Source organism: Megalops cyprinoides, chromosome 16 (genome assembly GCF_013368585.1).
Source record: "Megalops cyprinoides isolate fMegCyp1 chromosome 16, fMegCyp1.pri, whole genome shotgun sequence".
In the NCBI taxonomy this organism is placed as follows: Eukaryota; Metazoa; Chordata; class Actinopteri; order Elopiformes; family Megalopidae; genus Megalops; species Megalops cyprinoides.
This window is the reverse complement of record NC_050598.1, coordinates 24,527,461-24,539,196: the sequence shown is the minus strand read 5'-3', so window position 1 is coordinate 24,539,196 and position 11,736 is coordinate 24,527,461. Positions and strand designations below refer to the sequence as shown.

General features: G+C 43.9%; 1 protein-coding gene across 1 annotated transcript; it reads left to right on the top strand.

Annotated features, from left to right (window-relative positions):
* Window positions 1–3,591: 3,591 nt before the first annotated feature.
* LOC118790979 (protein eva-1 homolog C-like) lies at window positions 3,592–9,016 on the top strand. The gene is made up of 8 exons (XM_036548162.1): window positions 3,592–3,694; window positions 5,530–5,732; window positions 6,065–6,188; window positions 6,464–6,616; window positions 7,081–7,224; window positions 7,777–7,848; window positions 8,224–8,313; window positions 8,630–9,016. The coding sequence occupies exons 1-8, from the start codon at window positions 3,595–3,597 to the stop codon at window positions 9,001–9,003; spliced, it is 1,260 nt and encodes a 419-aa protein (XP_036404055.1). The 5' UTR covers window positions 3,592–3,594; the 3' UTR covers window positions 9,004–9,016.
* Window positions 9,017–11,736: the final 2,720 nt, after the last annotated feature.

The following is an 11,736-nucleotide window of genomic DNA, read 5'->3' as shown; positions in this document are numbered from 1 at the left end:
GGCTCCTTCAGGCTATCACTCCACACACTTGTTTAAAAAGCCAGAGGGGGAGGGCTGAGAGGAGGGGCGTGGGGGTCCACCGATATATACACAGTGCCAGCCTCTGACAGGACTGGCTGAAAATAGATACCAGAAGTCATGATTACCATAAAGGAAAAAAAAAAAAACTTAACATTTATTACACTTTGTCTAAATGTATCATTCACATATCAGTTCCATCTCTTGTGTGCTTGGTCTCATGACAGCAGTGGTATTCAGTGTACCTTGGCAGTACTGCTCAGGTTAACAGAATCAGCAGCACTATGAGCAGTACACAACACTCACAACACAACCCTGTGGCTATTCACCTAAGCATATACTGTATAGTATGGTGCTCCTGTGGCACCTCATTCTGAGAAACAAAAATATATTTAATGTTGAGAGTGATACTGTTTCTCTGTCGTCTGTCCCCGGAGACTGAAGTCTAGGACTTTTCATGGTTTTTGATGACTTTCTGTGCCCACAAAACACACATTACATGTGCACGAGGGTTTGAGTGAAAGTGAAAGCAAGACAATTTGCGTATTGTTTCATATGGTTATTGAACAAAATAAAAAAAACCCTCCAAAATCCCCTATTCCCTTCAAAAAACACAAAAGAAAAATGAAAAAAAAAAACAATGAAATGCTGATTGTCACAGCGTTCTCTGTCAGAAAATGACAGCTTGTGCCTTACAATTAACCATAACTATGAAAGCAATTCACAATTTATTTACATTTTCTGCTGAATCACAGACATATTTAACTGACAAGTAGGACATGTAAGGCCACAGTGACAGAATGCCTGATTTCTGTGAAATCAGAAGGTCTCCTGACAGTGAACGTTTTAGGCTGGTGAGTCACTGTGCCACTGTGGGGAAACCCTGCAAGCCTGATGGGGTGATGAGAAACCTAGAGTCATACACTGAAGGAGCCTGTGTGTGTGTGTGTGTGTGTGTGTGTGTGTGTGTGTGTGTGTGTGTGTGTGTGTGTTTGTGTGTGTATGTGTGTTGGAAATGTCCGGACGTAACAGGGGTGGGCTCCTGATTCCAGAAATAGCCTTGAATGAGCTGCTGCTGGGCAAACCCATGTCTATTATGCACTAGCCCACTATGCACATGTCACAGTGTGCTGGTCCCATACATTCATCTATTAATCATTTATGTATCTCCTTGTTTTTATTGTGTCCTTTCCTGGAAACTGTTTTTTAAACATCTGCCCCTGTAAAGCACTTTAGCTGTAGCTTTACCTGTAAAGCACTGTTTATGAAAGGTGCTAAGGATGCTATGGAAATCATATTATTATATTAAATATATACAGATATTACTTTATGTGTAAACCTGTACACCGGGATCAGGCAATGTTGTGACATAACAATGATAATCGTAGCAGTAACATAGGTTTGCCAGTATGTTATTGCCCTTTAATTTAGAGTTAAATACTAATGGGTATAAAAGTCAAATATAATTGTATTTGCCTTGTTAAACTGTTGACCCCAGGGCCACCCTCAAAGCGAAATGTAAATTATGGGTTCTTGCAATGGACACATCTGAGGGGAAATTCATGACATCATTTTTGGGGAATTCATAGCTCTCTGGAGACCTTGTGAAGTAGAGCAGAAAGCAAGAAATACAAGTACCCTTAAGTACGAGAATGATGAAGATAAGATGAAGAATCCGATTGTAGGTCCAAGGATTATGCGACCACTGGAGCGAAATGTTCTTTCAGTTTGTACACATTTCCACATCTGTTCATATTGGGGGGGTTGGGGGGCTTCCTACTAGTCAGGAGGGAAGAAGAAAAACAAAAACTTGAAATGGAAACTCCCAACAAATCCTGGAAACCAGATTAATAACACTCGTGCTGGCACAGGAAACTGGCAGGGACAGAACCTGAGTTTAAAGTGACAGCAGTTGAATCCCCTCCCCCTGTGAACTCACGAGGGACACTGTGATTAAGGGCACGTTTAAGAAGTGTCAACTGGCTGTCCAGGTTGGTCAGTCTGTAAATCACTGCTGTAGCTGGGAGTGAGGGGAGGTGGTGAGGTGGAGGTGTGGGTCTCTGTGGGTGTGGGTCTCCTTGGTCCTTGCCTTATGGCTGAAATTCTCTCTCTCTCTAGTTTTCAAAGCCATTAACTCAGCATAGCTGGTTGAAATACTCTGCATCGCTCGCGTATCTCCATTGATACGTGCAGAAATGCCCGGTGTGTTAACCGTTTTCCATCTCGGCGGCAGAAGAGCTTGCAATGATACCCCCGATCCAACATACACACACACACACACACACACACTCAAACACACACACGGCAACACACAGACACAGGAACACACACACAGACACAGCAACACACACACACACACACACACACACAAACACACACACGGCAACACACAGACACAGCAACACACACACACACACACACACACACACACACAGACACAGCAACACACACACACACACACACACACACAAACACACACTCGCACACACACAGTATAAGACAACAAACTGATCCCTTGTGCCCTTGTGGTTACTAAAGTATTTGTGCCTGGTTGGTATGACGACTGTGTTTAGGAAATGGGGGGGTGGGCGCAAAGGAACTGAAAAGTGTCCAGCCAGAAGTGTTGCAAGATAATAATGAATGACTGGTGCTTTAAGATACGACCCAGGGTGTGATTCCACACTTGGGGAAAGGGAGATCGGCCAGTTTGTTACGGGAAAACAGCAGTGAAGCTGGGGATCTGCCACTTGTCTTTGACCTCCCTGTTTTGTTTCTGCAATGGAGGAGGAAGCACTTATCGTACAAAGATAGATGGCTCTATCTCCTCAAGACACACGGCAGCTGGAGCTCTTCATCTCCATCAGCACCCTATGGGGTTTCAGTCGTTTTGTCCATATCGTCATCGGTCCTTCCAAGATCTTTGCATTTTATGATTTTTTTCACATACACAGTTTAAAGTTACACCTCACAGTGGTTTTGAACTCGGAGGTAGAAGGGTGTGATTTTAGGTATGATTTGTTTACCTTCAAATGATTGCTGTGCTCACAACACAGCTGACTTTGTGTCTTCATGTCTGTGATGTATGTCACTTACAAAAAATGTTGCAGAAGGAACAAACATAAAGGTCTTACACCATAAATGAACAACCGAAGAACAGCCTTTCTAGAAGTGTTCAGTGTAGCTGAATCCCAGAGATCCAGGCACTTGAATGCAACTGAATGCCTTGATGCTGCTTGTATGGTGTTATTAGCTCTTTACAATGTTGATGGTGTTTGACAAAATATCACTGTGATGTCGTACCTCCACGGTTGGTAATTTGTATTTACACTGAGGTTAAAGTCAGTATGTAGGCAAAAATTGCAGCATACTCTTCCTACTTTAAGCATTGAAAATGGTAGGGGTGGAAGGCCAGAAAGCAGTCAGCTGTTTCTTGCACTGCAAAAAGAGGCACTGTTGTTAGGTGCAAACAATGTCATCATTGACTGTCAGCTCCCAGCTAAAAGTCTGCGGCAGTAAATAGCCAAGCAACACCGTTAAGCATCAAAACTCCATTGTCCGTTATGTGAGGTCCACGCAATGGTTTCACGGAGTCCAAGAGGGTCTTGGTGCTTTCTATCTCTCTACATTTGCCTGGCTGTGTGCGTGTATTGGACACAGGCTGTTCCAGATTTCACAGGTGAGCGTTCCTGGGCTACTTCGGCTCTTGCAGATGAGAAGTGTGTGTCTCAGCAGTGTGTCCTCCATGTTACATTCCATGATTTATTTCCAGCACATCCTGTGCCAAACATCTGCAGGGACTCGTACGGAAAGTCTCGCGTCCGGGTTGAAGGCTATTCTCTTTAATTTGTTTGTGTTAGGAATTACTGAGAATAGGAAAATGGTCAGCATATTTGGGCAGCGTGTACAGAGACAGATCGTTTCACTGTAATTCGGAGGAACAAAAGATTTTTTTTTGAAGACACTGAGAAATTAACTTATTTTGCAGTCTGTTGGGGGAAAGTGAGTTGTGAATACAGCATTCCAATTGACCCATACAAAAAGTAATGTATTGAGAATATTTTAGACAATATATTTTTTAGCTCAATAAATATATTGAAAATATGTACGTTGTTGGTTTGGTATATTTTTGCTTTGCATTAATATATTTTAAATGTATTTTCAATATATTTTTGGGCTTAACAACATAATCTCAGGATATTACAATATATTTTATTTTTGTATGGGAGAAAGCACTTTTGCTATGTTATCATGTCCATTTGAACAGTTTCAAGATGTGACTTGAATTTGTCTGCTGAGTGTAGCCTGGGGTTGGACAGTATTTGAAAAACAATAGCACTTTGAAGTTGACAAACATGATTGGTTACCTCTCTTGACAACGACAATTCTGTATTTCATAATGTTTTACAAAGATCTGTGTGAAAATATAAAATGTAAGAACCTTTACCATTCCCATAACAACATTTTGCAGCTGACCATTTACCTGGTGCTTAATTTAATTCACTTTATTTAATTCAAAGTATTGTGAGAACTGCTGCTGTATTTCCTCCTATCTGCAAACTGAGAGCTGCCATGCCTGTGAGAGAGAGAGATCTCAGGCTAATTATAGCTGGCTGTGAATGAGTGCCTGGCACGACCTCTTTGAAGGCTGTCTGTCTGTAGCTGCCTCTCAAGGGACACAAAGCAGGGCTACAACTTGGCAGAGTGGGGCCAAGAATGGTAACCAGCCTGCGAGAGCTGCCCTGACCTCATGGGGTAATTACAACGCCTACACTGACTAACCGCTATTCAGTGTGGGTGTTGGCATAACCCCCTCTCCAAAACTGAGGCCACCCTTCTCAGACTCAGAGCTAGGTGACGCGATTCAAACGCAGACAAAGACAAAAAGAGGAAGCTAGTCTCTTTGAGTCAACCCCAGTCTGCAGCTGCAAACGGTGATGAAATTCTGGAAAGGCCCGGCTTGGAAAAGCGTTGCTTGGATACGGCACATGACTGCCACAGCTTCTTCCAGAGCTGTCCAACCACATGAAACAGGTTTCTCTTTTCTTCAGGATGATGGCATAGCCATTTATATCACTTTCCGGTGAACTGTCAGCCACAATTTAATAGTTTCACATCTTAAGATTTCAAATCTGATTAATTTGGCATGGTGGCTTTCTGTGGGGTTGAGCAACAGCAGCTGCACATTGCTGTCTCCCTCCCTGCCCTTGCTCAAGGGGCAAAATTATTTTGCTATGATTCAGTACTATGACTGTGTACAATTCCCCTTATGCTGGGAACATCCAGTACACACCCTTAAGATTAGATATGACAGGATAGGTCTTACATTGAGATATGATGTGGCTGTAAAGCTGAATAATGATTATACCCCCTCATTGAAACCTTACTGCTAGAGCATTTATTTTCTTTACAGTTTATACACGGTTGCCTTGGGCTTCAGGTGTGAGAGCTGAGGTGCTGCACGTGATGTGTATAAACTGTGTCCCGACCATCTCTGCCTCCTCACGCTCTCAGTGTACCTGCATACGATCCTGAGGAACCACACTACACATGGCTGCGAAGGCGAGACCCTCTCGGTCACATGTCCCTCCAGGACCGCTGTGGCCGTCCTGTCCGCCTTCTACGGACGCCGCGTACCGAGCGAGAACTTGTGTCCTTCGGCGGACGCAAACAGAATCGGCGAGAGCACAGACTGCTCGTCCTCTGTGGCGGTTCAGGTACCGGACAGCAAACGGCCTACGTTCTGCTAACAATGGACTAGCCTTATGTTTGCTTTCTCTAACATGTTTATGATTGTTTGGATGACTTCGGCAGTACAAGTGGACAAGCTGTCCTAATAATGATAATGATAAAACAACACAGCTGGGGTGAATTAACAGGATGTGTCAGATGCTGCTGTCTGTAAATCCAGTGTGGAGCACTTGGGTCGGGGTGAAACAAATTGGGTTGTGAGGGAGTCTCCAAAGGGAGAGAGGGAGATTTATGCGGCCTCATATGAGTGAACTCCTGTGAGGAACATGTAGAGATGCTCATTTTTGTGTGCCAGCAGAAAGTGATGGACGAATGTCAGGATCGAGTGTCCTGCCATATCCCGGTTATCAGCCATGTGTTTGGCCTGGACCCCTGCCCTGGCACTAGCAAGTACCTCATTGTGTCCTACAAGTGCCGCCCAGGTCAGATTCCATATTTCACAACTGCATCAAAGTAACTCCTCATATTTATGAGCCAGAAATATGCATGGATCTTTTAATTCAGACAGTATGTAAGCAGAACACATTACACGTCTGGCCAAAATGCAGCGATCTACGTTACCTACAACACATGTTCACAGCGAACACTTTATCACTCCCATGTGTCAACATTTCTTTGCATTTAGCTTTAATGCCACTGTATTTCATGAGGGACCTTTCGAAGACTTTGAGAGAGCCACAGCCTCTGTGTGTTACAGAGCACCACAGCAGCAAGACGGTGTGTGAGAATGAGAGGCTGCAGCTGGAGTGCAGGAACAACACAGTGCTGGCCATCTACTCTGCAACTTTTGGACATCTACTGCAGGGGAGCAGCGAATGCCCCCAGCAGGGCGCCGCTGCACCAGACATGGGTCAGCACAATCTACTGCCAGGGCTCGGAGTGGGAATGACTGACCTGCCGAACTGTATCACCCACTTTCATCTAAGGACAAGATTAGCCTCTAGTGGAGAAAGAGTAGAACTGCAGTAATGATTGTTCTAAGCACTGCAGCTGCCACCTCCAGGGAGCCATGGGAATTAGAGAGCAACTTGAGCATATATCACGTACCACAGCAGATATACTGTATATCGTTCTAATGCATCAGTGTCAAACGAATTTAAAAAATACACTGCAGTGCACTGTAATCTGTGAAAGACAAGGTTAAGAAATGCAGGCAACAACTTACTAGGGATGTGCCAGAAAAAAAAAACAAACAAAGCAAGACAAAAAAATCATAGTTCAGAAAACTTTATTCATACGTCCGTACAAAATGTCAGGAATGACAACATACATTCATACTATTGGTGCATAACTCCATGTCTGTGTACCCCTCAGACTGCCTGTCCCCTACGGCTCTGAGGAGGGTATCACGCAGATGTCACGGCAGGACAAACTGTTCTGTGCTGGCAGACACACAGGGCTTTGGGGACCCCTGTTTCCCTGGGGTGAGGAAGCACCTGCACGTGTCCTTTACATGCGGTGAGTGACAGGAAGAAGGGGCAGGACTGGGTGTGTGTGTGTGTGTGTGTGTGTGTGTGTGTGTGTGTGTGGTGGTGGGGGGGGGGGTTTACACAGATCTGCCTCTACACACTGAGTGCCATCTGGGGATCAGAGATGCCAACTATTAGTCCTCACTTACAGTGGTTCCTATTTGTATTTACGGATTGTTATGACACTAGATTCACTCTTCTCTACATGCCACCAGAATGCCACTTATCTGTATGTGTGTCCATAATTTCCAACAGTTCTTCCTCTCAAAGCCATCCCACACAACTACATGTTATTGCAATCACAAAATTACGTACCACAATCATTAATACTTCATAAAAGCTGTGGTTTAACTGTTGCCACCAAAGATGGGTTATTAATGTATGCTAAAAGTTTAACAACTTTGACACATTGATGTAATTAATGACACCCAACAGTCCAACTACATAAAGTAATCAGTTACGCTGTACAGCTCATTACAGACATACCTGGTATATTATTTCAATTGTTCTCCCATCCCTTTCTCACTCTCTCAATGTTTAGTACCTAGATACCTCTTGGAGGATGTGGGACGTGGGTCCTCTGACCCCTTCCTGATCTCTGACTACACACACGGTAAGACATACTCACCTCCATTTTCTTAAGTTACTGGCTTCACTAAGGTGTCCATTTTCTTTCACTGTGACTCTGCAGTGGCTGTTCACAGAAAGCAATGCCCACTGAGAAACGTCACTTCTGCTGCTTGAAATAGCCTTAGCCCATTTTCACTCTGCTGGATACCCATCCACTAGCAACAGAGATAAACAGGAGGAGGGAAAGAATCAATTTGGTCGTATGATAAAAAAATACTGTGTGGTCTCAGAGACCGAAATGAGTTCAGCTGGGATTCTGATATTGTTCCTGAGTCTTTGATTGCGCCCTGTCACATGGCACAGTAACTGCAGGGAGAGCTGTGATTGGCCTCTAAGCCCGGTCCCCTCTCCCCTGCAGGCGGCTGGTATACTGGCCCAGGAGTATCTAGGCCTCCCCAAAACATGGTGCTCTTTACCAACTCTCTGGAAATCTTTGACCAGATCAGGGGTATGTGTGTTGATTGTTGTACTCAGGCTGAGGGGGTCCTTGATGGCACCCTATTTTTTAAGTCTGAAGATGGGAGCCCTGCAACTGGCTATTATGGTGGGGGCTGAGTGGTCATTGTATAAGTTGGTGTTCCATGTACATTTTCTTTAAAGTTGCTGTAATGGCTATGTGGTCTTCTATTCCACTTAATGCATGTGTATCCAAGTACATGCCCATCTATAAGCACACTGTAGGATGTTATGCTCCCTCTCTCCCACTCCACTCCATTCTGGTTGTTCAGACCTGTAAATATGGGCATGGTTGTTTATCCTGTCAGGTCTCCCGGAGAAGGTGGCTCTGTACTTCGTGTCTGGCATCTGTGCTGGCTTGGCCTTCCTGCTGTGCCTGTTCGGTGTCAAGTCAACGCTGGCGAGGGACATTAAGATCCTGATCTCTGAGTTTCGGAGAGGGTCCAAGGACACCCAGGACCCCGGCCTTGAGATGATGGAGGACATAAACGATGACGCCTCCTCGGACTCCTCCTACCGCCGCCTCACACAGTCCTACCGCTTAGCCGAGATCTTCGGCCCGGAGTTGACGGTGGAGATGGCGGAACAGCAGGAACAGAAGGAGCTGCCGAACGGGAGTATCTGGCCACACAGGGACTCCAGCCCTTACGCAATGCATAAGATCAAGGCAGCCACCGCCTGAGTGACCACACTGACCCCAGACCAGCAAGGCCTCTGAAGGGAACCAATCTTCATGGCCAAACAGTGGTGATGGTGTGCCCATATTTTGATGTGCTTTGCACAGACACACGTTCACTTGTTTCATTTCACAAGGACTGGGATAAATGGAAGAATGGCACATGCATTAAAAATATATTTTTCATGTTTTTGACTGCATATCATAGAAATAGTGAATCAGTTACTAATGTAAGTCATTAGAATATCAGAAATATATATAATAATAATAATCAGAAATATGTTTCTTATCAGTGTACAATGTTCAAATTCATGATAAGAATCAGAACTTGTTGCATTTTTAACAGAAAAGATTACCTATTATAGATATGTTCAACCACATAATTAATTCAATTGTACTAAAAACCATTTTATCTACATATTATGTTATTAGTTGAAAAAAAAAAAATACTGTGTGTGTGAGATTCTGCATCAGTATCCCAAGACAAGAAAACTGCCAGTCAAAATTCTGTTGGTTTACATTCAGTTTAATTGTTGGGGAAAGAAATGAAAAACATTTCATTAAAAGATCATTTCTCAAGCCTTTTTCAACGGCTGTCTGTTTCATGGTTACTGTGGTTGACTATTGTGGGTCAAAGATGAGCACTGGACTAGAAGTCAGGATAAGCAAAAGCACAAAACCATAAGTGGCAAGCGGCTTTATGTTTAGTGGACAAGAAGATAAATTAAGAGCTTGAAAAGGATCACTGTGGTTGTTTCACATTATGAGATGACACAATCAGCATAAAATCTTTGACAGCATACATACTCTCTTTGGTTAATGTTATTCATTTTGCATGTCAATCTTGGTCATATCTCAACCAGACAAGATAGACGTCCAGCATTTCCCTTTATAACGTTTAATTACATGTATATCATCGTCAGAAACTGAGGTTTAATTTAAAGTGAAATTTTCAAGTAAAATTCAATTTTGGTTGGTTATGGATCATAGGCGAAGATTGGATAATTAAAAGTCTGGTACAACATTGGAAAGTGCACTTGTTTGACATTTTCCGGGCATCCTCTTCACTAGAGGGCACTGTTTCTCTTGTTCAATACAGTTTGTTTCCACTGATACATCGTTGGGCATCATGTAAAGCATACCGTTCCTGCGGTCGTCACTACCAATCATTCTGCAACGGGCAAAACACAGACCCTACCGCCTTCTGATTTCTGTCTTAATTTATTCTTGGTATGTTCTGACAAGCATACACTAATTCTGACTAGTGTACTTTGACGATATGCGTTAACATATGTTTAGAAAAGTCTTTATAACTGAAGCTCCAAACAAAGTCGGGAGGATAAATTTTAGACATTCCCTACTCGGTTAACTAGACAAACCGGTCCCGTCCACAACTACAAAAATCCCATTTGGGCTACCACTTCCTTTTGCGTCAGCTGTTTAGGAAACCCCTCCTCCACCCCACGCCCCCTCTCTTCCAGCTGTTTATGATGTGTAGACGAGGGGTCAACAACCTCAGTCCGTGGCCAGATGCGGTCCCTTCATTTGACTCCAAGCCAAAAAAAGTAGCTAAACCACAGCAAACGCAACAAATTGACGGTTTGATTTTAAATCCATATGTCCTGGACTTGCCGTCTTGTGTTCCTGGTGGTTCCAGACCTGTTCTTACAGTATGTTCATGTAGTCAGTGCCACAGAACAACAGAGCACAGAGCAATCATCATTACCTGAATCGAGCTCGTTCAAAATTCTGCTCAACGATCGTCCGAGTGATGTAGAATGAAGTAGGCCTAGCATTTTTGGCCGTTCTTTTTGTTATGCACGTCAAAGAAACTAACAAGCCTAATTAAATAGCATACTACATCACAAAACAGACGCGAAACACGAGTGGTGATCCTCAACCCTCGGCTCTCTAAAAACCTCTCAGTGATTCTCCTACCACTGCTATAATCAGGATACACAACTCCCCCCATCCACTTATGCAGCCTTGGCCTATATCACCTCGCGCAACTCAGTTGGATGAACAGACGACATATCTACCTCAACTGGTGTCCTGTTGCGGCCAGAGTATGATATAAATCTTTGGTCCTAGGCTATTGGACAGCAAAAGGAAATGCACCATCTTACCTTCAATCAATCATCAAACCATGTTCTCGGTCACGTCTGTTCTCTACTCTGGTCCGTCAGTGGCGGAATCAGCGCTCCACAACAGTCCTCAGAGCTGCTGAATCACTGACACTCTTCCGCCGCAGACTGAAAGCTCCTCTGTTCAAGCTACATCTCATTCACCGAACACTGACTGGTTCGACTAACTACGGCACTTAACAGAATATGACATGTTATGCATTGACCCCTGCGATCAGGTTGTTGTGCTTGTGCAGTTATCACCTCTGCTCTTAGCTGAACCTCTTGTATGCACTTCTGAAAGTCGCTCTGTATAAGAGCGTCTGTTAAATAACTAAATGTAAATGTAGGCTGTCAACCTGTCCCAGGGTAACAGACTGTAACAAACAGTTACTGTTTTGTTGCGTGGTTTTGACGCTCTTAAGTTGCAGATAATACGCATTAAATTTTCAGCATCAGATCTCCCCAGAAATGCCCGACAACAGAGGAGAGTTGTAACAGGCACGTTACTGAAAGGGGCGTGGACGATTTCGTGTTGCTACATCGGTAGCTATCGAGTTCTAGCCGTACCACCGGCAAGAAACTGTCGCTGAGAAAAATGTAGTAGGTAGCCAAC

Coding starts and splice junctions, on each gene's coding strand:
- LOC118790979 (XM_036548162.1), top strand. CDS start 3,595: ATGGTTTCACGGAGTCCAAGAGGGTCTTGGTGCTTTCTATCTCTCTAC. Junction 6,617..7,080: donor CGCCGCTGCACCAGACATGG/GTCAGCACAATC, acceptor TGTACCCCTCAG/ACTGCCTGTCCCCTACGGCT. Junction 7,849..8,223: donor GATCTCTGACTACACACACG/GTAAGACATACT, acceptor TCTCCCCTGCAG/GCGGCTGGTATACTGGCCCA.